This window comes from Microcebus murinus, chromosome 25 (assembly GCF_040939455.1).
Source record: "Microcebus murinus isolate Inina chromosome 25, M.murinus_Inina_mat1.0, whole genome shotgun sequence".
NCBI lineage: Eukaryota > Metazoa > Chordata > Mammalia > Primates > Cheirogaleidae > Microcebus > Microcebus murinus.
The window spans coordinates 25931469-25957742 of record NC_134128.1 but is presented as its reverse complement, the minus strand read 5'-3'; the positions used below and the strand labels follow the sequence as shown (position 1 = coordinate 25957742).

The window sequence follows — 26274 nt, the reverse complement described above, 5'->3', positions numbered from 1 at the left end:
CCCGCTGTCAGCTGTCGATTCAGCTCAAATAGCTTTATCATTGCATATAGGTATTTCAGAAATATTTTAAGAAGGCAATAACAGGCATTTTTCTCAATTAAAAATAATTCTATTAATTTTCATGATCTCAAGACTCTCACAACCCTGAGCATAGTTCTTTGGAATGTCTTGTCTTTCTAAAAAATAGACTTTATAGACACAGTAGATTATTATTGAAATGTAGCCTGGTAATATCCGATTATATTTTACTTTGAAAAAAATTTGAGTAGTGTCCATTTTCATACTCTTGTTACTAAGAATTCTCATTCATTTTCTAAAAACAGATTTAATTTTTTTAATTGCTATAAAAATTCAGATAATTTAGAAAAGAATAAGAAAAATGCAATTCCCAGAAACCCTGTCCTGTAGTAGGTTGTGTTCTCGCTGGCACAGAGACTGCTCCCTGGGTGCGTGTCTGCTCTGTCCACTTCCGTGTAACTTCACACGCATCACCGGTGGAGCTAGTCCATTTCCACCCAGCAACGTCCCGACGTCTTGTACACATCACGGTATAGCACAGAAGGGTGAGGGTCCCTTGACCAGTTCCATGTTGGTCCACACGCCCCTGGCGTCCGTCATTCTGCTCTGTAAACCATTCCAGCTTCTGAAGAGGCGTCTTCTCGTTGTTTATTTCTGCGTGAAACTGAAGCTTTTGTTTTGTTTTTTGGAATTAATTTGGATTTTATTTTCCTGAAATAGCCATGACTTTTCCAAGAAAAAAGTGAGAAAACTGTATTCTTTTGTGAAAGTTACTTTTAAGGTTTTATTTACTTAAAGGAAATACCTTTCAAACACAATATAGTCCTTTATCTTTTTTTGAAAGAAAGAAAATTAATTGATATACTTCTATGTAATTCTGTCTGGTCACCTTTGGTGTAGGAAGTTTATCAAAGTGGAATTCTTAAAGGCTAGTGTGCACATTTAAATTTTTAGTAAAAATCACCAACTTGTCCTTCAGAAGATTATACCCATTTACACAAGCAACACATGAAAGCATTTTTCAAATTCTTATTGCCAATTTGATAGGATAAAAATGGGTGTCTCATTTTAATATTGCTTCATTTTCATATATGTAGTTTCCAAACGACAAAGTCATTTTATCTTCTGATGCCATGGTTAGAGACAGGCCCGTGTGTGTGTGTGTGTGTGTCCGTGTGTACCTGCTCTGCACACATGCTGGCCTGCACGCCTGCTGGTGAAAATCTTGATACTTTTTGAGTGGTAACTACTGAAATTTTGTTTCCTAAAAAATACGTGGGCCGGGCAGCTTGTCACGAGTAACCTTAGGACTGACCACCTGTGAGGCCGGCACCACACTGCCTGCAGAGCGGGGCTGCCCGAGTGTCTTCTGCGTGATGAAAGTGGTCTCCGTGCTGCCTGGTACGAGCCACTGCCCACGTGTCTGTGGAGCCTGTGGACGTGTCTCGTAGACTGAGGAACTGGATTCCAGTTTGCCGCATGTGGCGCATGGCTACCCTGTTAGTGCAGTTTTAGAACATTCATATTCTAAGTGCCTTTTCCAAGAGAACCATCTTTTGGTATAAAACGTTGGCCTTATGAGCATGGCCCAGTATATGTTTTCCCATCACACCAGTAATGATTTGGGAGAATTCTAGAGGAAGGACCTAAAACCACTTCCCTGCCTTCCCTGTCCCTAGCGTGCAGAGCAGGTTCTGTGGTAAACACCATCCTGCACAGGTTAGGGGCCGTAATGTCTGAGCATGTTGCATTTGCTCTGAATCTCATACCTCATATGCAAAGTCAGAAGGTTAACTTTGAAAAACACTGTACAGCAAAACTACCAAGTAAAGTGTAGATTTCTCATACAAAATCATTAGTACTTTCCAGGCTAACAATTTGGAGACGTGGTTTGAAAGTGGGCTCCTGTTTCCTCCATCCTCTTTTAATATATGCATGTTCTTTACACAAATGCATCTTGTTTGCGTAACTCAGGGAGTTGTAGACTCATGTCACTTCTCCCATTTAAATGCAGATAAATGCAGTTTTTATATTTGGACTAAAATGTGGAAGCAGAACATAGGGGTCTAAATTACGTGTGATGTGCTTTTACAGTAAATGCAGTGCAGAGAGAGTGAGGAAATGGGACGAGCACAGTGATCCCTTGTTTTCTTCTGCACATTTGGGCCTCTGAAGTGGAGACTGCTCCACTGAAATCTCTCCAAAGAGTCTTTCTTAGATTTTTATAATTGTTTTATGTTATAAAATTTTTACATTACTATTCTATCATCTAACAAACTGTGGTTCACATCCCATATGTGGCATACTTATTGGGACTTAAAGGATCAATTTAAATCACAAAAGAAGTAGTAACTCAGTCAAGGTAATTCATAGGAGACATATTATTACTCCAGTATGTCTTTAAAACTAGAAAGTACTCATCCCCCACAAATGTTTCAGATGCCACTTTTCTCTATTTAAGGATCACAAATTTTAAAATTTAAGTTAAAGTACAAATTATATGGTGCATTAACTTAGGCTCCTACTAAAATACAGAAACCTAAGAATGTAATAAGGAAATAAAGAAGAATCTACGTGGGAGAATTTTATTAGTAATTTCAAAATGCTTTGGTTTTACCTCTAATGCAAAAAGCTCTCCCAGATTTGCAGCCCTTGGTTCTCTGACTCCTGCTCTTGTCTGTCAGTGTCTGCTGGGACCTGAGGAGGACCTGTGGTGGCACTTCCACACTCACAGGGACTGTGTCTGAAATTCTACACTGCTACAGCTTCTTTCTAAAATATTTAGAGTGGAGATATGTATTTTGCAGAGAAAGTTAATGATTTGGATGCTAAGCTCCATTTACTTTTTTTCCCACATGGGTTATATAATGTACCCATTAGTCAGATGCTAAAGCGAAGGAACTTAACTAGTCTACTAAAACTCACCACTAGGTGTCCACCTGGAGTTTTTTCAGTTGGTACACACTGATATGTCTGTGTTGAATCAGTTCCAGGTAAGTTATGATTGATGGAGGCATTTGCACCGTGACTTTTTGTTGTGAGTTAATTAAAGAAGAAGTCATGGTGAAAGCTATCTCTTGAAACCAGAGATGGAAATTCTGAATCTAGTTTTCATGTGTTTGGGTATGTAGGCAGTACACTTTAAAAATTCCAAGAGTAAAGAGAATGCTCATTGAATGTTCAGAATGAAAAATGGAACCAAATGCTACATGAAAATATTTTGAACATGAATTCTTCATTATGTATCTATTATGAAACTGCAACTGCTCTTGCATTCTGGTCAGTCTTCCTTTGTTAATGTGGCAAATTTGTTAATATTCTCACTCCAAAAGTAAGTACCTTTCCCTTCAAGATACATATTAACGGGTCTAGAATGCAGACTATTTAAATAAAATAGAAGTTATTTTCTTTTAATGGTAGGCAATCATAGTATTAAACTAATGAACATTAGTCAAATATTTTCACAATTTTTAAAGACAGCCGGGTCATAATTTTTATACTAACAAAAGTAGAAAATTAATTTTAAGGAGATCGTGTCTGACCCTGGTCCTTTCTTCAGGCAGTTTGTTCATCACGGGCTTCACCCGAGCAAAAAGTGATGGGAACATCAGTAAAGCCCTAGGGTTTTAAAAATTGGGTCTAGGATACAAAACTCTAAAATCCCATGTGTTGTTATCTAACCTCTATAATACAAACTACCTAGTCCCACCCAAGCAAGAAAAAAAAGTTCACATATTTTCTGTACTGCCTTCCCATGATGACTTGAACAATGTCATGGTCAAAAGGGCTTGGGTGTGATCGTGAAGTGTTTTGGATGGCAGTATATTTGGTCTTTGTGATGTATCTTTTGGTGGGTTATTTAGAATCATAACTGAACTTTATCTTTTATTTTAGCTCTAAGTGACTGAGATGATAGTTGGTCTGTTTCTATATCAGGATGGTTACAATTTAATCGAGATAAACAGGAAACTCATTTAGTATTTCCAGTGTCGATGAACTGGACATGTGTATGAATGGTGCACAGTTTGTAATATAGCTTGAGTCTGGCAGCGTGATGCCTCCTGATTTGTTCTTTCCGCTTAAGGGTGCTTTGGCTATACAGGGTCTTCTCTGGTTCCACATGAAGTGTAGAATTATTTTTTCTAGATGTACAAAAAATGACGTTGGTACTTCAGTGGGGATTGCATTGAATCTGTAAATCACTTTTAGTGTAGACATTTTAACAATGTTGATTCTGCTGACCCATGAGCATGTGTTTTTCCATTTGTTTACATCCTCTGCGATTTCCTTCCTTGGTGTTTAGCAGTTCTCTCTGTAGAGGTCTTTCACCTCCTTGGTTAAATATATTCCTAGGTATTTTATTTTCTTTGTTGCTATTGTGAAGGGTATTGAGTCTTTGATTTGGTTCTGTTGTCGGTGTATAGCAATGCTACTGATTTGTGTAACCTGATTTTGTAACCTGATTGGTTTTGTAACCTGAGACTTTGCTGAATTTATTTATCAACCTCAGGAGTCTCTTAGCAGAATCTTTGGGGGTTTCTAGATATAAGATCATATTGTCAGCAAAGAGCAAAGTTTGAAGTCTTCTGTCCCCATGTGGATGCCCTTGATTTCTTTCTCTATTCTAGTGTGATTGATTGCTCTGGCTAGGACTTCCAGCACTATGTTGAATAGAAGTGGTGAGGGTGGGCAACCTTGTCTGGTTCCAGTTCTAAGTGGGACTGTTTTCGGTTTTTCCTCGTTCAGTATGATGTTGGCTGTGGGTTTGTTGTATGTGGTGTTTATAATACTGAGATATGTTCCATCTATGCCTATTTCATTAAGCACTCTTGTCATAAAACAGTGCTGAATTTTGTCGAGTGCTTTTTCTGCATGTATTGAGAAGATCATATGGTCTTTGTTTTTGTTTCTGTTTATGCAGTGAATCATATTTATAGATTTGTGTATGTTGTGTATGTTCATCCCTGCATCTCTGGGATGAAGCCCACTTGATTTTTTTTTTTTTTTTCAGTTTAATTTTTTTTTTTTTTTGAGACAGAGTCTCGCTTTCTTGCCTAGGCTAGAGTGAGTGCCATGGCGTCAGCCTAGCTCACAGCAACCTCAAACTCCTGGGCTCAAGCAATCCTCCCGAGTTGCTGGGACTACAGGCACGAGCCACCATGCCCGGCTAATTTTTTTATATATATATATTAGTTGGCCAATTAATTTCTTTCTATTTTTATAGTAGAGACGGGGTCTCGCTCAGGCTGGTTTTGAACTCCTGACCTTGAGCAATCCGCCCACCTCGGCCTCCCAGAGTGCTAGGATTACAAGCGTGAGCCACCGCGCCCAGCCTTCAGTTTAAATTTTTAATTGGCACAGTTTATCACCGCCTAAGAAGTCCAGAAAGATTTTAAGAGAGGAGAGATGACTGCATTACTTGATTACAATGAATACAATCTTTGGGATGTTCTTTACTTTTTGTACAATAACTATGAAAGACTTTTTTATTCTGTCTATTCACAGTTCAAGATAAAGATATAACGTCAAAACTGAGAAACTGATGGTATAGCGAGAGGGAAGTTTTCATAAGAAAATAGCTTTGATATGTGTATACACAAAGACATAAGTACACACACAAAACACCCCTCCCCCTTGTATACTATGCAGGTTGGCACAACCTTACAAAGAACATATTATGATACAAAGATTTCAGGATTTAAGTAATTCTTGGTATTTTGATTTAGCAGGTGCTTAAGCAATTTAGGTTTTGACACATCTGAATCAACTGTATATCAAAAGTATATAATCGTGTTTTTGAAAAGGTCCAGACCAACTTTCCTTAAACAGTAACCCAGTGTAACACCAAAGTCATCACATGGAAAACAAGATTGTTATTCTGTGTAGGGTATTTTAGAGAAGGAGCAACTTGGAAAATAAAGACGTCAGAGTCCACTATTCCAAGCTAAGAGCATTTTAGTTATTAAGTTATTAGCAGTGGTTACCAAATAAGCTGAAGGTAATGCTCACCTTGCTTGGTGGAGAGGCGGGAACTGTTTCACTATTCCACTATAAGATGATGCAAGTTTTTCTATCCTTGAAAGAGTTGTCTGAAGTTGGTGTCCCTACCAACAAAGGGTCACTCCTGCCATGGTCCTCCCAGTAGGACATGAGGTCCGCTGATGCTTTTGAAACCTTTATTCTTTCAGTGGAGGCTTCTAATCTTAACTGCTGCACGGTTCTCCTTGCTGGGCTATGCTGCTGGTGCTTGCTGTTTTGCTGGAGATCTTCAATAAATGTTTTTACCTGAAATCAGTAAGACTGTGGGTCCAGAGTTTTCAGGTTTTAAATGATGCAGTGAATCGCCCGCCAGTGAGATTCCGCCGCTGCTGCCGGGGCTCAGTCTCTGAGGGCTCCTCGAAGCCTACTTGGTTGTGGTGGATTATTTTTTTGATGTGCAGCTGAATTCAGTTTGCTAGGATTTTACTGAGAATTTTTGCATCTGTATTCATTGGGGATATTGGTCTGTAGTTTTTTGTTGTTATTGTGGCCTTTCCTGGCTTTGGTGTCAGGGTGATGCTGCCTTCATAGAACACGTTGTGGAGGATTCCTTCTCTGGGTTGTGGAATAATTTCTGCAGTACAGGTACCAGTTCTTTTTGTAGGTCTTGTAAAATTCTGATGTGAAACCATCTGGTACAGGAGTTTTTTTTGTTGAGAGATTTTTTATTGCTGCTTCAATTTCATTACTTGATATTGGTCTGTTCAGGAGTTCTATTTCTTCCTGATTGAGCCTAGGAAGGTTGTGTGTTCCCAACAATTTGTCCATTTCCTCAGTGTTTTCATGTTTATGTGCATAGAGATTTTTATAGTATTCAGAGATGTTATTTTTGTCTTTCTGTGGTATCAGTTGTAATGTCTCCTTTTTCATTTCTGATTAAGCTTATTAGGGTCCTTTTCTGTTTCTGGTTAATGTAGCAAGAAGCGTGCTGATTTTGTTCATCTTTTCAAAGAACCAACTGTTTGTTTCATTAATCTTCTATATAATTTGTTTATCGATTTCATTTAGTTCTGCTCTGACCTTAGTTTCTTTTCTTCTGTGGGGTTCAGGATTGATTTACTCATCCTTTTCCAATTCCTTGAGACGATTCATTAGATTGTTGATTCTGTGGTCTTTCTCCCTTTTGGCTGTAGGCATTTATGCTATGAATTTTTCTCTTGACTGCTTTTGCTGAATCCCACAGATTTTGGTAACTTCTGTCCCCTTTGTCATTTAGTTCAAAGAATCTTTTAGATTTCTATAACAAGCCTTAATGGGGTTTAAAGTTATCTCCAGAAGTATATTAATATTGAATGATAAGATTCCTGAGATGCATAATACCCTTCTCTCTGTAGCTAATAACATTTGAGCAATTTTTTGTGAATCTGTGGGTAGAGTGGATTTGGAAGTACTACATGCTTTTTCTATTAAAGTCTGTTTTGTGGTCTGTAGAATTAATTTGAGATACTTTAGAAGTTGCTAACTCATCCCAGACTGGCTGCTACAAAGCTACTCGTATCTTTTCAACTGTTGGTCTTAGTCAAAACTTAGTGTCTTCCATCAGAGAAGAAAGGGTTGACTTTGTAAAAATTAATAAATATGGATATAGCTATAGTAGCATTCAGTGGTGTTTCCACAAATCTGGGTGAACAAGTCTTGTGCATTTGTGATTCTACAGGACTAACTTCCTGACTCGAGAGTGGCATGTGAGTGGGCACTTAACTTGCTAATATACTCCAGCAATCCACTTCAAGATATATATATATTTTGAGATTGAGTCTCACTCTGTTGCTCAGGCTAGAGTGCCGTGGCATCAGCCTAGCTCACAGCAACCTCACACTCCTGGGCTCAAACCATCCTTCTGCCTCAGCCTCCTGAGTAGCTGGGACTACAGGCATGTGCCACCATGCCCGGCTAATTTTTCTATATATTTTTAGTTGGCCAATTAATTTCTTTCTATTTTTAGTAGAGACAGGGTCTCGCTCTTGCTCAGGCTGGTCTCGAACTCCGGACCTTGAGCGATCCTCCTGCCTCGGCCTCCCAGAGTGCTAGGATTACAGGCTTGAGCCACCGCGCCCGGCCACTTCAAGACATTTTTAGCAGTTTTCATTATCCTCTGTGTTCCAACTTTTATCTGTAAGAAGGCCTATTTGTGATAGCTCAGAGGAGGTTTTTAAACTTAAATTTCAATTCTTTTAAGTAAAAAAACTATTGTCAGAAGCTCAAACGCAAGTAACTGTTGCTGGTCTGTCTGTGGGAGGTTGAGGACGGGGCTGCGTGGAATCCCGTGCAGTCCGTCGGTGCGGTTCGTCCACACGCAGATGTTCTCTGTTAATACTGGCAGTAGATGTGAGTGCTGCCCTTCTCGTCTTATAGATGGGAATCAATTTCAGTGTGTGAGTGCTGGGCATGAAAAAGACTGAACATAGGTATGTTTTTAGAGAATAGTCTCAGAAAATGCTTTTCAGTGATGGGCTGCTTGGGACCCAGTGGTTTGAGGGGAGAAGTGGTGGGATTGGACCACTTCCACTAGACCAGCTCTGCTCCTAAAGTCTCGGTTATTGAGGTTTCTCATGGATCCTGTCATGTTCCGTGATCACAGAGTTTCTATGAAGGAGATCTGGGAGCTGCTCGCTTTCTAAAACTGCAGGTAATTTACGTGTAGAGTCGTGTTTCTCCAGGTAAGGCCCAGAGGCCGTCGATACTGGAATCACCTGGTGTGCTTGTTTACAGCAGCTTCCAGGCCCCGCCTGTCCTGGGGTTAGGGCTCGGGATCTGCGTGCCCAGCAAGCACCACAGATGGGTGCTCAGACACTGGCGTGAGCTGTCAATGATGTTCTCAGCCGTTAGAAGCCAGCGGCTGACATTTACACGCCATCTGGCCATGCAGTGGCTCACACAGCAGAAGTAAAGTTGCTTCTGTTGTTTCGAACGTGCTTGGGCGTGAATAACTGTTTCGCATTTTGGAAAGATTATCATTCTTTAGTTCAGCTACATGCAGTAGTTTTTTTGGTAGGTGATGGTGCTGGTTAGTGATGACTGCCTTCAGTTCACATGATATTTATTGAACGCTTACTGTTTGCCTGATACTGTACGAGGCGATTGCAAAGAACACTGAAGCGTAGACCATTGTGGACTTTGCTTTCACAAACTTAGTCTGGTTGCAGGGCCAACCCATATTTTTGTATTGCCCATGAGCTAAGAATGGGTTTTACTTTAGATTATTGAAGAAACATGAAAGGAGGAATAATATTTTGTGACATGTGAAAGTTACCAAAGAATTCAAATTTCAGTATCCAAAAGTTTTCTTAGAACACATCTACACTCATTTACGGCTGTTTCGTCACCACAACAGTGGAGTTGAGTAGTTGAGACAGAGAACAACTGTGGTTACAAAGCCTAAAATATTTATTATCTAGCCCTTTGGAGAAAACGTTTGTTGACCTCTGGTCTAGTTAGTTATGGAAAGAACGTCCTGGACATTGGGGGCCTTGCCCTGTCTGGTCACAGATTTGGGGTGAAATGCAGCAGTATAGATGTGTGTCTAAAAGACACCCAGACTCCTGCTTTTACACGCTCTCTCCTTTGGATATTCAGTGTGCTGAAATGAGAGATTTCTACGAGTTTATTCTTTGTCAGAATATATATCCGAGACTGAAAAGCTAGGTCTCTTGGAAGAAATGAAAATTCAGACCAGTACAGGCATCTAGTCCTGATGGTTTATTCAAATAATGATCCCTGGCATCACTATCAGTAATCAGCTATGATAAACTTTGACAGGATCAAGAGAAGCCAGTGGTTTTTGCCTTTCGGGCACTGGTGATAGCCGAGTTACTTGGTGTGTGCTTTGTCTTTTGCTTCTCCCTAGAGTCATCTGATTCAGGGTAGCCCAGCAAGTACTTGTAACTGGCTTAAGATAAGTTCCTTGTTCGAGGTGTTCAGGGCTTTACAGCCCTGCGTCAGCTATGTGATTATTGTTGTTTTAAAGCAGTTGCAGCAACTTTGCCACGTAGTAGGAGACGTCTTTTCCGATTATCTGTAAATGGTGACCAGAATCACTCTAATATGCTGCCAGGTGATGTTAACTGGATTCATTATGACAGGTTCTGACCTAATTGCTGTTACTGGGAATCCAGAGTAGGAAGAGAATAGGTATAATTGGATAAGAAATGATCTGCAGGTGTTATGGGCGTTGCTTTTATGATCTTGTTGTCAAGAACTGCCTGGTTAGTTATGTAACAAACAAAATACTGTTTACTGCAGAGGCCACTGCTTTGGTTTCTCTTGGTTGCAGTAGCTTTCTCTCAAGCCACGTTTTAGTCTGGTTTGGCTGACAGGCGCCATCTACCCCTTGGCTGTGAGAGCCACGGAAGGCAGCTCTGCCGAGTGTTGCCTAAGAAACCCCCAGAAATCTTGCAGTACGGCCCCGGGGCAGGAAGGGCCGTGCTCTGTCGGAAAGAAAAACCCAAAAGCTTATCAAATGTGAAAGCATCTCACAGAAGGTGTTTTGTCCCTACAAAGCATCGGGGGAGACGTGGGCTCTGTTGAGGGCCCTTGTTCACTTCACGTCGCCAAGAAGGCGCGTCCTGCAAACCCCAGGAGCAGACCCGTCACTCGCGGACGGTGTGTCCAGGGCTCCGTGTGCTTCCCAGCTGTTCCGAGAATGGCTTCGTCATGTCCGGAGTAGAGTCCCTTATTTACCACCAGAGGTAGAAAGTAAGCAAGCAACATGGAAGCTTTCAACAGATTATCCTCTTTGGCTGTGAAACTGCTTTTGTTCCAGTCCTTCTCCACAGCCCACATGGTTGAGGTTTCTAACCTAATACCTGAAAAGAACCAACAGGTACTCGGTGCTCTGCTGTACCAGAGGTGCGTGCCAGAGGTGCACCGCAGCGTCTCGGCATGTGCAGTGAGAGCAGCATCTGTTTGCATGAGTGAGCAGACTGAGGCCACACAGGTGCGGTGAGTGAGGGTTTGAAGGGAAGGTTAGCCCCAGGGTCCCTGACAGGAGGACTTTGACAGTGCTCCACTTCACACTCCTCAGCACAGCAGCGCGTGCTCAGACGGGAACCACGTACCAGCGTGTGCCTGTGCGTGTTTGCGTGGTAATGAATTATATCTGGGGGGGGGGGCAGACCTGTGCGGAACCCCTGGGGCCTTTCAGGCTGTGCCGGCCGGGTCCCTCGGCTGCAGGAGGCTCACTGTCCCCGACAGCCGGCGTTCTGTTGTCCCTCACGGACAGGTTCTGCCTTTTCCAGAACTTTATGTTAATAGACATGGGTGTTTTTAAAGGCTTCTTAGGTGGTTCTAATGCAATAACACTGAAGTAGGATCTGTAACTCTGAGTGGTGCTTCGTTAAATGAGGTGTGAGACTTCCTGGAGTAGTAGATGAAGGTGCTGTTTTGGAAGAATTCTGGACAGTTCTGTCAGAGCCTAGAAGGGGGTCAGCCTGGTCCATGTAGCCTTGTCTCCCTTCACCCTCCGCTGAAATGGTCGTTTTTACAGGCTCAGATCACCCCTTTTAATTGCACTTAGAGAAGGAAAGAAATATTCCAGCAGGCCAGCTCTAAGCAAATTTAAACATGACACAAAATCAGATTTCCGTCCTCCACAAAGCTATTTACTTTTGTGAATTTAAGGGCCTCAGCATGAACTCTGTGCATCCAGAGTCTTGAAGTGTTGCCTGCCTGAACTAGCAATTCATTTAAAACTGTTTAAACAGACAAAACTAAAGTCTGAGAGAACACGTAATACCCACAATTTGTGTAGATTCTCTGTTGAGAGAGAGAGTAGGAACTGAATATAGACCTTTCTTTAAACTGGGTAATTACACGAACAAATTAGTGCACAGGTTACCTAAACTTAACCAAAGTAGGGGTTTCCCGTACTGTTTCAAAGTGTTTCAGTACTTCCTTTCAAAGAAAGAAAAACCTAGTTAGGGTGTTTTAACTATATAGTGGCATTAATTCTGACACAAAATTCTGATTCTAGGAATGCATAATCTTTGTCCACATGGAAATTTTGGATTGGTTTCTTTCCTAAGGGTCTATAAACGAGAGGTTAGATTCAGTGTAACAGAGGGAAGCACGTAAGGAGAAGACATTCCTACACACAGTGCAGCGCACAGTGCCTGGGGTCTCGCGCTGGGTGCAGGGAGGCGCCAGCCATGCTCGGTCACCCCCGCCTGCTGCTGGGAGGGGCTTGTGGGGCCAGCACTGGCCCCGCCCACAGGCAGGTCCAGAGCGGGCTGCTTGCTTGATGGAGGGCTGGCACAATATTTAGTGAAGCTTAAAATTGTATTTCAGCACCACATAAAGTGTTGGTTGGGTATTTCCTCTGCATGGTATGTTTCCTATGGAAAGAACCATAATCCTACTGATAATATTACAAGACGTCTAAGCTGGTATAGATTACTGTCATACCAATTCACACAAATTCATAATTTAACGATAAGATTGATATTTGAAATCAGTAGTTGTAATAGGCCACCTAGCTAGAGGCAGTTGTTTTTATTCTTTCCTCTTTTTAAAAGAATACAGATCTTATAAGGGCTAAGAAAAAAGTAGCCATCTTCCACTCTCCTTACATTTTTTCTTCTGTGCATCTGACGGTTCATCAAACTGGTTAGTGTAGAGAGCAGTCGCTGAGGGATGTCCAGGCTGGTCGGGACCTTTGTCCAAACGCATCAGCAGCTGGCTCAGCTCCATGAGGGCTCCTTTGCATTCCTGCGTGAGAGGCAGAATGCAAAGGGAGCATCACCCTTTCTGTGGCCTGACCTCCGGGAGCACCTGCTGGGAGTTCTCAGGTGTTCGTGTGCATGAGAAGCACTGGAGAATCTTGTTAGAACTGAGTGATTTTATGTGCTTTTATCACACACAAAAAAACAAAACGATGTGAGGCAGTATACATGATAATTAGGTTAATGTAGCTATTTCACAATGTATACATATCTCAAAACATCATGGTGTATACCATAAGTATATACAGTTGTTATCTTGTCAATTTAAATTTTTTTAATTATAAAAAAGGAGTTGCTAACCAGTGCTGCTGATGAAATGAACTTACTAACTAGAGTTCAGTGTTTGTTTAAAGTCCTTATCTCTGTAAGCAGTGCATTTGGCCAAATACTGTACTCGTAAATTACTTGAGTGAGTTCTTCATTTGCCCTTTCATGTGGCTGTGTTACTCATTTGAAATTCAGTTAAGTTTGCTACTGTTCATTTAAAAATGAGAGAGAAAGGATTCTCAAGCTACATCAGCTTCCTTCTCCCAAAGACTATAAAGCTGGGGTTCAGGAAATGCCATTGCATTTAAACTGTGTATCTATACCGTTGGTGCTCAGTCTTGGGCCAGGTATCACAGCCACTGAGGAGTTAGCAATACACAGGTGAACAAGCAGACCACAGGCCCCACCTGCAGAAATTCCAACCAGGATGCTCGGGGTGAAGCCCAGCTGCACTGTGTAAAAGCTCAGTCCATGACTCTTGTGCGTGGCCAGGGTTGGGAAAAGCTGCTTTATAATTGGCATAAATGTAGAAGCTACACGCACAAGTTGTACAGCGGCACGGGGAGGAAGCTTCGACTGCGTCTGGGGGTTGCCAGAGAATGGGCAAGCAGCAGATGTCAGGAGATTAGCACCTCAAACTTTAAATGTGTGACATTAAATTGAGTTCTGGCTAATAGAATGTTTTCCCACTTTTTATTCAGATATTTTAATATGTATATGTAATAGATACATACATACATATGCATGTTGTGTGTATAATCAGTTCACTTAAGCCCTAGCTAAAAATTCTCAGTTATATGAGAAATGTTCGCTCTTCTCTCTATTGTGTTTGGCATATTAAAGTGACTTCCAGTGCTTAGGATTCAGTTATTACTGAATAGATCATATCTATAACAAAAATATCTATTTTATTGTGTTATGTTAGTATGCAGCTGTACTATATATTATATTAATAAGTGAAACATATTTTTTAAACCACACTTTTAACCTAGAATAACGTTACATTGAAATTCGCCATTCAGTATTGCTAATGTCAGATGTTTCCCAAAGGACTCTTAGCCATTGGTATTTTTTTGATGAAATAAGTGATTCTCCATTATGTCTGTTTCTTTTTATGTGAAAATTGGTTGAAGTTTTAAAATACAAAAAATGTATATAATTCTCTAAGGTATTATATAAAGTACAAAATAATATTTCACAATTCTCACCTCATTACATGAAATACTATTTTGTTATGCAAATATCAAAGATTTCTCTGTCAATTATGTTGGAAATAGTGTATCTTTTAATAAAATCCTTACATACTGTGTGTCTTTTACATATAAGTCTTTTACATGAATGTAGGCATTTAAATGATCAGATTTATAATTATTCCTTAAATTCTTTTTTAACAGAGCATTAAGAAGAAGAACACAAACAAACAGGAGATGGGCACGTACCTGAGATTCATCGTCTCCCGCATGAAGGAGAGGGTGAGTCTGGAGGCCTTTCGGGCCCGACGAGACCTGTTCCACTCCGGTCCGTTCTCGCGGTCAGACTAGAACAGGTGTGCGTGGGGGGACACCCGCGTGATTCTTTTCTGCAGTCAGCGGTTCCACGATAGGGTTTTTATTTTGTATTTTTGACACAGGCTTTTCCTAACCGCATTAGATTAGCAACATTTACGGTCTTAAATTTCATTTGTCAGAATGAACATAAAAAGGAATTATTCAAAAAAACTATTCTTGGCCGGGCGCGGTGACTCACTCCTGTAATCCCAGTACTCTGGGAGGCCGAGGAGAGAGGATCGCTTGAGCCCAGGAGTCTGAGGTTGCTGACGCCACGGCTCTCTAGCCTGGGGAACAGAGCGAGACTCTCTCAATGTTTTTTCCATCAAAACTTTAAGGAATGGCACATTAAACTATATGTTACATATACGTTTTTCTGTTAAGTTTTAAAGCACTTCCTGTAAAGTTTCTCTATAAAGGTAGAAGATACTTTGAGATTTTGGAATTGTTTACCTGTCTCTGTAGCCTCGTTTAAATTGCTGTGTCTGACGCCCTTTCAGGCCATCGACCTTAACAAAAAGGGGAAGGACAACAAGCACCCGATGTACCGGAGGCTGGTGCACTCGGCCGTCGACGTTCCCACCATACAAGAGGTGAGTCGTCTCCTCTTATTTCCGCATTAAGGACATCTTCTTAGCTGTTGAAGAATGATTTGGAATCGAAGCAGCAATTCTGGTTGCTCTTCTTTCCTTGAGAGCTCACTTTCCCCACTGCCTTACTAAACAGAAAGAAGGGCATCGCCACTACGTGCGGCATTGTTCCCTGTCCATCCATGCACTTCAGTGCAAGGCAGGCGTCGTCTCCGAAAGGCTCGGCTTTAAGCAGCCTCCAGCTTCTTGACACTCGCTGATCAAAGAGCTTAGCGACAGCCTGGGCAATTCAGTGTTTCAGATGGGAAGAACTGATTTGTGGACAGGGTTGTCTTGGTTTAGCAGGGATATGTGGGAATTGCTTTCAGGGAAAAAGTAGAGCATGGAACTGATCTACAGTCTTGGGAAACGATAGAACGAACAAAATAATGATTATGATTAAAAAACTTTTTAAAGTTCTCAATGTTACCTACTATAGCTGGGGATTATTGATAAGTTTGTAAATAGTTACAAATTAGACTAGACACATAGACATGTTTCCAGTCAGGGCTGCTAAATTACTAATTTCGTGCCTGCGTGTCGTGTTGAAGATTTAAAATCTTGTTGTTGGCCATAACAGCCTATAGGGAGACCACAGGAATAATTTCAGAGTCATTTTACAAGCTTCCTAATTCCCCTAGTAGCTGAGAAAGATCATGGCTGTGTTACTTCAATTTAAGATAAAGGTATGTGGAAGTCATTCCCTTCAAGTAGCTAGCAAATCCTAGAAGGAAAACAGGTAATTTTAACGTTACCACGCACCCCCAGACTTCATAGTGCAGGCATAGCCTTCTCTGCTACACTGCACGGCCTCCTGCCCTGGCCTCCCATTCTGGGCCTGTCCAGTCCACGTCGACCTGCACCAGCGCTAACTGGTTAATGGGACTTGGCCTTGTGCGCTTAGCAAGTGCTATGAGCAAGAGTGTTATAAGGAAAATTAATAGGAAGAATGTCTTTTATACTTTCTGGAGTTTATAACCCAGACCAAAATATGAGCCACGATTAAGTGCACAGCTCAAAACAAGGTGCTTTGAGAGAGCTGTGGGGAAGTTATTCTCGAGTCGGGTGCACTTTGGGTCCCGTGGGTGAGCTCCTGAGCAATGCCAGGGCCTGAGCTTACCTAGCCTGACACACTCAGAAATTCAGGGGTGGACTCAGATATCAACATGTGTAAATGCCCACGTCACTGTCTGCCACCCAGGAATCAGGTGACTCCAAATGGGAGAACCTGGGAGGCCTTCGTGGAAGAGATGGCAGTTGCATGGGGCCCAGGACTTCAGCAGGCAGGAGCTGCATGCACAGAGGAGGAGCAAGAGGCCTTAGCCCTGCAAGCTTCCAAGCCAGGCACGGTGGCTGCAGGAGCCCTGCTCCGCCCACTGCCCTGGGCCCACGCCTGTCAGCACCGGAGTGGCAGGGGGCTTCCGGAAAGCTCCGTGCACATACCCAGACAGTGTCTCACTCGTGACTCTGGCCGTTCTGTTTTTGCCCCTGCAGAAAGTGAACGAAGGGAAATACCGGAGCTACGAGGAGTTCAAAGCGGACGCGCAGCTGCTGCTGCACAACACCGTGATCTTCTACGGAGGTTGGCGCTCTCGCTTATAAAACATTACGCTCAAAAAGTTAATCCTTAACCTGTTTTTTTTTTTTTTTTTGAGACAGAGTCTCGCTCTGTTGTCCAGACTAGAGTGAGTGCCATGGCGTCAGCCTAGCTCACAGCAACCTCACACTCCTGGGCTCAAGCGATCCTCCTGCCTCAGCCTCCCACTTAATGATCTCTATAAGTAAATAATAATGTTCTAGTTTAAATTTCAGAATATTTGTGATAGCTTATGGGATTGACTGGCTAGAAGCAAACTTTTAGTACACTAAATTGTGAAAATATTTTTATTCCTATGGTTTTATGTATATGTTTTAGCTGAGGTGCTTTTTATAAACACTTTGATTATGCCCGTTAGTATCTGTCATTCAAAGGTAAGGTCAGTCTATACCTAGAGAATTAGTGATTTTGTTGGCAGTAAAATAAAAGCTGCCTATAGAATTTTGTTTTGCTACCTTAACTTTATTTAAAATACACATTTTGGGCTGGGCACAGTGGCTCACGCCTGTACTCCCAATTCTTTGGGAGGCTAAGGCAGGAGGATAAGCTTGAGTTTGAGCCCATCCTAGCCAACATAGTAAGATCCCATCTCTACAGAAAATTTGAAAATTAGCTGGGTGTGCTGGTGCAGGCCTGTAGCCCCAGCTACTCAGGCGGCTGAGCAGGGCCACATGAGCTGAGGAGTTGGAGGCTGCAGTGAGCTGTGATTGTGCCACTCCACTCCAGTCTGGGCGACAGAGCAAGACCCTGTCTCTCACACACACACACACACTTTGGATTGAAATGGCATAGAGCCACTTTTGCAAACTGAAAGAAAATGAGACCATAAAAAGTAATAGTCGTTCACTTCTAGACCACTGTTTATGGGTAATGTCTGTCTTTAATTACAGCAGACAGTGAGCAAGCTGACATCGCGAGGATGCTTTACAAAGACACCTGCCATGAGGTACTGTTCACGCCTAATAACTGCTGCTGTGATCCGAATTCATTGACTTCAGGGTTCCACTCTTTATGTACATCTTAATTATGCTGTTTCCTTTAAATGTATTTTCATGTTTAACATACATGGGAAATAACACAAATAGAGAAAATAACATTTCTGGCAAAACTGTCCAAAGAGAAATCCTGGGAATCAGATTAGTTACTAAGTAACTTCTGCAAGGAAACTTTCAGCCTCCTTGAGAGCTGTGGTGCTGGGCAGACACTGTGGGTGCCACCCTCCTGAGTAAATGAGGGGTTCAGGTCTGTGTCCCTGCTGGACTGCACAGGCAGAAAACCACCAGGCCACAAAGCAAAGTATTTTTGGTAGTCTTTCATATTTGAAACACTTACCTGTATTATCTGCAAAAGTTCCTCAGTTTATATACAAAGTTTTATTTCTTGAATTCATTTCAAATTTGACTTTTGCTTTTTATTCATTCAGAATTTATTGAGTGCCTACTATGTGCCAGGTGGGATGTGAGGAGGAACGAAATGGTGGTCAGGGTGCAGGCTTCCTGCTCATGGGGCGGGACAAAAAGAGGAACAGATGGAATGTGTCTCTTTACAAGTAGTGAAACAACCAAGAGACTAAAGTGGAGAAAGAGGCAAAATGTGTGTAACCTGATGAGAAGGTTCTGGAAATGTCCCATCTGAGCGGCGGGGGCAGGGCAGAGTCGAGCGGGCCTGGGAGGGATCAAAATTCCAAGTGCCGTCTGAGAACAGGGAGAAGCCACAGAGTCTTCCGGCAATATTCACTGAAAAATTTAAAATTTAAGCCTAAAGGATTATATAAGGAATACAATTCAAGACTATGTACGTATCACTTTACATGACTATATTTTATATAGGCTAAAATAGTTGGTTTTCTTTTTCAGCTGGATGAACTACAGCTTTGCAAGAATTGCTTCTATTTGTCAAATGCCCGTCCTGACAATTGGTTCTGCTATCCTTGTGTATGTGAAATTTCGTGATTTTTATCAAGTATATAAAGTTTTGCTCTAAGAAAGTTTATTTCCAGTTTTCTTAAAGATTATAATCCTTCCTAATTATTTTGTCATAGTATGTATGGTTTTAATGAGTATAAATAACTGAAACACAGGAAAAAAATCCATCCCTGATTTTAAAATGAAGCATTTAGTGAGAATAAGCATTGGGTCCCTTAGTAGATAATAAAGTGAGCGTTTGCTTTTCCTTTCATTCTTTCACAAGAGCTCTAAGGCTCTGCACATGTCCATAGCTATAGAACGCCCCCTGAACTGGCACGATTGCAAGACGGTGCTGAGCCTGTGTCCAAATCAGCATCCTCAGTGACGCCAGTCTTCCGAGACGCTGCCGTGCCGGTCACTGGAGGATCTCGTGAAACTGAGAGCTCTGACGCAGGTCGGGGTGGGCCCTAGAATTCTCCCATTCCCAACAAATTCTAGGCAGTGACAACGCTGCCGGCCTACGCTCGTGAAGCAGAGAAATGAGGATCCTAGCACGACTCTTGGGCAAATATGAATATTTTGCTGTTTTTCTTGAAAATCAACCAATCCCAGGAAAAAATCTTATATGTTTAGGAGTTATAAAAGAATAGGTCATACTTGACTAAGAAGTTCAGTATGCATGGAAGACTTGCATTTAATGCTTTAAAAGAGATGCTTTATAAGTAATATAACAGGGTAAAACAAGGTCTTATTTCCAGATACCTAATCACGAGCTGGTCTGGGCTAAGATGAAAGGGTTCGGGTTCTGGCCGGCCAAGGTCATGCAGAAGGAGGACAATCAAGTGGACGTCCGCTTCTTCGGCCACCACCACCAGAGGTAACTCCCCTACCAGGCGCCGCGGCGGGTCTGAGCGTCCCGGAGTCCCGCGGCTTCCCCGTCAGACGGTGTGAAGTCATTCTACACTGAAGAGACAAAATCAGCACATAATCGTGTAACTAAAAATGATTTCTATAAATTATATTTCCAGATAGTTTCTTAAACAGGACACTTTCCATAGCTGATTCTGTTGGACCTCAAAGGCATATTGGCGCTAAGATCGAATCCATCCCGCCGTGGGGCGGAGGGTCCTCAGAATGGGTCCGTGTCACAACACTGGTGATTTTGCAGTTGTCTGGGCTGTCTTCGAGGGCCTGTTAAGGGCACAGACTAAAATAACCTGGGAGTAAAAGTAAAAGCCATTTTACTTAACTATTCAAAATAATTTCATAGTAAAGTATCTCATTTAAAGAAAGATGAACTGGAGGACTATCCCCATTGTGGATTAGGGCCTTAACATTTAGTGAATATTGAAAATTAAAAAGTATAAAATATTGTCATAATAATGTCACTAAGAGCATTGACTCTAAAAATGTAAATTCAAGTTTTGTAAGACATCATAGAACTCACTAATAAATCCACAATAGGAAGAAACAATTTGCATGTAATTTTTTGGTTCATTTAACAGAGATAATAAAGGGGAAAAAAAGTCCCAAGGACATGGTCTAATTTTACTGTACAATAGGAGAATCATTTTCCTTTGCTTTTCCTGGATACAATATGACCAGTTAGATATTTGAGGTGAATGATGGTTGGGACGTACTTTACAGATTGTGCTCTGCCTTGTTTATAAGAGCAACACATCATTCTCCAAAAGGTTGTGGCTGAAAGAAGCCACTAGTTTTAAGTTTTGATTAATGTACTTTGGGTGTTCCATTGTATCATCTCATCTAAGCGGGAGAAAAAATTCAAACAAATGGTTTTGTACCAATCCCTTCTGTATACTCAGATATGCTGCTCCTTCCTACACTCTGAGCAGGTTGGAAATCTCCAGGAAAAAATTGACTGTGTGTGTGTTCACACACAAGAGCTGCTTTAGTGAGGTTTTTGTAGGATTTGCAAGATTTTGCCTGCCAGAGGAAAAAAACGTAGGTGATAAGGTGTGTCTTAAGGAGGCTGAATCTTCTTGCTGCAGGGAATTGGAGGAGGTGGTGGCCCAGGCCAGGAAATCAGGTATAGGCAAGAAAGAAGGAGAATGTTCTAGATTCATGTACCGTGGGGTCCCCAGACCATTTTATTCTGCATATATTGAAACCATTCAGAATTGAATGCTCACATAGACAGACTGCACCTCTCCTTATTATACTTACCTTAAGTTGTGGGGGGTGTTTTACTGTCTTAGGGCCTGGATCCCTTCTGAAACCATTCAGAATTGAATGCTCACATAGACTGCACCTCTCCTTATTACACTTACCTTAAGTTGTGTGTGGGGTGTTTTACTGTCTTAGGGCCTGGATCCCTTCTGAAAACATTCAGGACATCACAGTCAACATCCACCGGCTACACGTCAAGCGCAGCATGGGCTGGAAGAAGGCCTGCGACGAGCTGGAGCTGCACCAGCGCTTCCTTCGTGAAGGAAGGTTCTGGAAGTCTAAGAATGAGGACCGAGGGGAGGAAGAGGCAGAGTCCAGCATCTCCTCCACGAGTAATGAGCAGGTGAGTCCTGGCTCGTAAGGAAGTACCTGTAATGATCATCTTTACACGTGGGGATCTCGGTGTACACTCCTCACTGTGATGAACAGATTCTGACATTTTTCCTTACTTTTTTTACATTTGTAAAGTGCGCGAATAAACCAAAACCAATTCAAATAAATAAATAGATATAACCACCAGTGATCTTGAGCCTGACCCTCCAGTGTGAAGAGAGTAAGTACACTGCTCACCTTGGAAGGTGCACGAGCTATTTCAGCCCTTCGGTTACCAGAACAGTAGCTAAGTCAGTGCAGAAGGGAGTCGTTTACTCTCCTCGTCTGTGGGTCCACTGTGAGTATCTTCAGCAGAGAGCTCTCACCTAGTGTCTGGAATAATATGATATCACTTTTATGATGCCCACAGCTGAAGGTCACTCAAGAACCAAGAGCAAAGAAAGGACGACGTAATCAAAGTGTGGAGCCCAAAAAGGAAGTAAGTCGCCCACCCGCGGCGTCCAGGTGGCAGGCCGAGCAGGAAGCGACTCCCCGAGGGGCAGGGCAGCCGCTCCTGCTGGACACGCGTGAGACTCAGTCGCCACCAATCAGAGCGTGTCCAGTTGGACCTGTCTCCCGGCTCTGCTGCGGCTGTCACACGCGGACAGCACACGCACAGTCTCCGTCTCCGTGGGAAGGGCGTGGCCATGCGTTTCCTGGGGACGCTGACACTTCTTCACAGCATTGTTGAAAACAGAGCAATCACCACTAACTCAGTTATGCCCACTCTCAGAGGTTGAGGGGCTGCGGTTAAGCTCAGCCTTTTAACATGATATGAGCCCTGCGTGTTTTAAGACTGTAAGTCTGGGCACATTTCAAATGTATATTCAGTGAGAAGTGGTTTGAAAAATTTTAGGAAATTTGCTAATGAATATACTCCAAAGAAGCTAATTTTAAGTTGATGATAATCTTATATTCTATATAATTTTCTGTTTAGCCTATTTTAAAAGCAGATCTTATAGTATCAACATGAATCATAAATGAAGTTCTGTTTAAAATTATTGTAGCTGTTAATGGCGTTTTCCTTCATTGGCTGGTTTTGGGAGGGCCTTTTTAAAATTTTTTTATATTATACATTATTATAGATAAATATAATATATATTTGTATATATAAAAATGCTATGTTATATATTATATAACATTATATATTTTATTTTAATTATTTTTTAATTATAAAAATATCTATAAAATCTGCCATCTTAATTATATCTTTTTTTTTTTTTTTTTTTTTGAGACAGAGTCTCACTTTGTTGCCCAGGCTAGAGTGAGTGCCGTGGCGTCAGCCTAGCTCACAGCAACCTCAAACTCCTGGGCTTGAGCGATCCTTCTGCCTCAGCCTCCCCAGTAGCTGGGACTACAGGCATGCGCCACTATGCCCGGCTAATTTTTTATATATATATCAGTTGGCCAATTAATTTCTTTGTATTTATAGTAGAGACGGGGTCTCGCTCTTGCTCAGGCTGGTTTTGAACTCCTGACCTTGAGCAATCCGCCCGCCTCAGCCTCCCAAGAGCTAGGATTACAGGCGTGAGCCACCGCGCCCGGCTTAATTATATCTTTTTAATAGAAGTTTGTTACTTTGCTATGTACGTGTATTCGAGTATTGTTGAACGAGCGAGTGACAGTATTTCTCCGTCCTGCGTCTACACCCCTTCTCGCCCTCAGGAGCCGGAGCCCGAGACGGAAGCGGTGAGTTCCAGCCAGGAGATCCCCACGATGCCCCAGCCGGTGGAGCGGGTCTCGGTGTCCACCCAGACCCGGAAGCTAAGTGCCTCTTCCCCACGGATGCTGCACCGGAGCACCCAGACCACGAGCGACGGCGTGTGCCAGAGCATGTGCCACGACAAGTACACCAAGATCTTCAACGACTTCAAGGACCGCATGAAGTCCGACCACAAGCGGGAGACCGAGAGAGTCGTCCGGGAAGCTCTGGAAAAGGTAAGGCTCGCCCGGAGGCAGAGGCAGGTGCCACTCGCGCACCGGCTGGCGCCGTCACCCACTCACCAACCAGGTCGCAGCTTCTTAGAGCTGCAACATAATGAGACCAGCATCTTCTATGACGTTTCCAGTAGTGATGATTCTTTTCTTACCTGAAGTTCTTGCACAAAACTGCAAATATAATAAAACCAGTATCTTCTATGACATTTCAAGTAGTAATGATTCTTTTCTTACCTAAAGTCCGTGCACATCTTAGTGAAATGAAGGGAACGGCACACCACTTAAGTTTCCACTGAAGTGCGGACGGTCTGTGTGAGCCACGAGCTGAGGCGCTGTGGTTACCTTCTCTCGTTTCAGCTGCGTTCTGAAATGGAAGAAGAAAAAAGACAAGCTGTAAATAAAGCTGTAGCCAACATGCAGGGTGAGATGGACAGAAAATGTAAGCAAGTAAAGGAAAAGTGTAAAGAAGAATTTGTAGAAGAAATCAAGAAGCTGGCCACGCAGCACAAACAGCTCATTTCTCAGACCAAGAAGAAGCAGTGGGTAAATATCAGTATTTCTTTTTTCCGAGATGGCACCACAGGGGTGACAAAACTCAGTACAGAAGGAACACACGGCATACGCAAAAGTTGTTCCTGAAATAAGATCAACTATGAGGTTGTCAACTTTTAATGAAATGTTTAAAATTAATTAAAGTCCTAAAATCTTTCAATCCCAGATCCCACATTACTGGGTACTGCTCAGGATTATTTTAAATTGAGATTTTAATACTTTAGTATGTAACTTCTCCATCAATGCAAGTATTTCACTTTGGATATTACCCATCAGAAATCACCAGGTAAAAATCAGGGCCAGCCAGTTTACCAAACTGTGAAATTATAAACGTAAATATCACCATAAAAAATGAAAGATTTTTTCAGATTTCCCTACACGTAACATTTATACAGTAGACCCTGTTACATCAGTAGTGATACTGGTCCCCAATACTCTACCCGTGTGAGAGAGACACACTCCTGGAAGCAGGAACTCCTGAACTCGCAGGCTTGTCCCCCACACACTGCGAATCGTGGGGAGAGTTTGGCTCCCAAAAGCTTGTAGGTTGGTTTCAGTTTTAATGAATTACTATAGAAAGTTTTGTGATAAATTTTATCCAGCCTACACATTACGTAAATACATGTAAACTTTTCATGACAGAAGTAAATGCTTTAAAATGTGTGATAAAGATTTGGCAAAAAGGAAGAGGAAAACTTAGCATATAATTTAGAAGAATATATGTGGAGAACTTGGTAGGAAGAACTGGTGAATAATGAAATAAATGTTAGATGAGCATTAAGATGTGCTCAAGATAGTAACAGGAGAACTGCCCAAAGCCCGTGTCTGTGATGATTCTAACTTCATGTAGAGATGAGAAAACTAGAGAGCGGACACCAGAGTTATGAGAAGAAATCCTTGTAAGTTCACTAAAGAACCGAGGAACTGGGAAGAGGTCATAACACTTACAGTACTTTATCATTGTAATCACTTTACCACTATGAAATAGCTAACATTGGTATTTTTATACCCTTTTCTTTTAGATGAGGAATTTGAGGCTTATGATATTAAACAGAATGATAAAAAAACCAAGTTGGCAGAGCTGGGACTCCAGACTTTAAGCTTCTCTGCTCATCACATTGTATCTAGTAGACTGGGGAGGAAGGCTTAGACAACGTGCACCACTGTCAGAAACAGGACAGAAAGCGTGTGGGGTGCCAGGTGCCCAAAAGTGGACATTGTATCTACAAAGAACAGGAGAACAGTGGGAAACTTGGGAGACCGGGTGCTGTTTAAAGTATTAGGTGACGACGAGGAAACTAAGAAGTTAAACTTGGTCGGAAGCCACACAACCCCAGAGTCGCCCCTGACTGAGTTCACTCAGGCGGTTTCTGAAGTTAAAGGTGCTCTCCACACTTTTCTAAGTTTACTGAAGTTGCAGTTGCTAACATAGTAAGATCATAAAAAATCTTAAAAGATTACTTTTAAAAGAAGACAAAACATAATATACACAGTAAAGAAGAAAATTGGGGTAGAATTTTTAGGTACCAAACGTAGGCTGTTCTCCCTCCAATACTCTGAACAGCCATCACTTCTATGCTACATTTACCTATAAAACTCACACGTCTGTATCCAAAACTCAGTCTCTCATCTTCCTCACCATCACCTGTTCAGCCTCACTGTGGGTGTGTGTTCACGATACCACCCTTATTTTACCCTCCAGCTTGGAAATTTAGCTTTACCTTTCTTGCTGTTTTCTTCTCCTGTGTCCAAACAGTCCAACCTGCATACTGAGGACCTTTAGACCAGAACATTCCTGGAGGGGGCATGCACACCGCAGGGTGTCTAGCAGCACCCCGGCCTCCACCTGCCAGTAGCACCTGTCCTTCCAAAGTCAGGACAATCAAAAATAGCCCAGGATGGGGCCGGGCACAGGGGCTCATACCTGTAATCTCAGCACTTTGAGAGGCTGAGGTGGGAGGACCACTTCAGGCCAGGCGTGGTGGTAGCACACCTGTAGTCCCAGCTACTGGGGAGGCTGAGGCAGGGGGATCGCTTGAGCTCACGAGTTGAGGTTGCTGTGAGCTACGATGACACCACGGCACTCCAGCCCAGGCCACAGAGTGAGACCCTGTTCAAAAAAAAAAAAATCCAGATATTGCCAAATAAGGTGAAGGCTGAGACTTGGCCACTAGATTTGAGGTCACGCATGACCTTGATAGCAGCACGCTCAGCAGCGTGGCAGGGGAGACCACAGAGACGGTGAGAAGGGAAGAGTGAGAGTTCAGGGATTTGAGGAGTTTGTGAGGGGAACAGAGACTGGGGAGGTAGCTGGAAAGGGATGTGAGGTCCGGAGCTTTTTACGAGAGAAAGTAGTTGCCGTTTCTAGTCGGGCACACGGCTCGGCCCCCTCCGCGGGCAGGGACGCGTCACGGTGTGTTTCCGTGTCGCGGGCTGGAGGCCGAGCCGGCGCGGGCTTTGCGAGCTCGGCCTCCAGAGCCCGCGGCCAGCCCCGTGCTA

The 26274-nt window shown here is 42.5% G+C and overlaps 1 protein-coding gene, 1 long non-coding RNA gene and 1 pseudogene across 9 annotated transcripts in view; 1 reads left to right on the top strand and 2 right to left on the bottom strand.

The window, feature by feature from the left end:
• Nucleotides 1–26274, top strand: part of ZMYND11 (zinc finger MYND-type containing 11) — an 84364-nt gene that overhangs the window by 56886 nt on the left and 1204 nt on the right. For 6 of the 8 annotated variants that reach the window (XM_075997487.1, XM_075997489.1, XM_075997486.1 and 3 more), the window contains 10 exons: nucleotides 14438–14515; nucleotides 15091–15183; nucleotides 16714–16801; nucleotides 17707–17762; nucleotides 18673–18750; nucleotides 19482–19600; nucleotides 21049–21256; nucleotides 21656–21724; nucleotides 22951–23223; nucleotides 23581–23766. In XM_075997487.1, the coding sequence (XP_075853602.1) occupies nucleotides 14438–14515; nucleotides 15091–15183; nucleotides 16714–16801; nucleotides 17707–17762; nucleotides 18673–18750; nucleotides 19482–19600; nucleotides 21049–21256; nucleotides 21656–21724; nucleotides 22951–23223; nucleotides 23581–23766 (1248 nt within the window). The remainder of the gene's footprint in view (nucleotides 1–14437; nucleotides 14516–15090; nucleotides 15184–16713; nucleotides 16802–17706; nucleotides 17763–18672; nucleotides 18751–19481; nucleotides 19601–21048; nucleotides 21257–21655; nucleotides 21725–22950; nucleotides 23224–23580; nucleotides 23767–26274) is intronic. The other 2 variants (XM_075997490.1, XM_075997488.1) reach the window with 1 other exon arrangement.
• On the bottom strand, nucleotides 5948–12744 carry LOC109730061 (guanine nucleotide-binding protein G(I)/G(S)/G(O) subunit gamma-12 pseudogene; annotated as a pseudogene).
• On the bottom strand, nucleotides 19595–23585 carry LOC142864339 (uncharacterized). Its single transcript, XR_012914867.1, has 3 exons — nucleotides 23458–23585; nucleotides 21015–21618; nucleotides 19595–19686 (listed from the first exon to the last, which is right to left on the bottom strand). It is a non-coding gene; the product is annotated as an uncharacterized LOC142864339 (long non-coding RNA).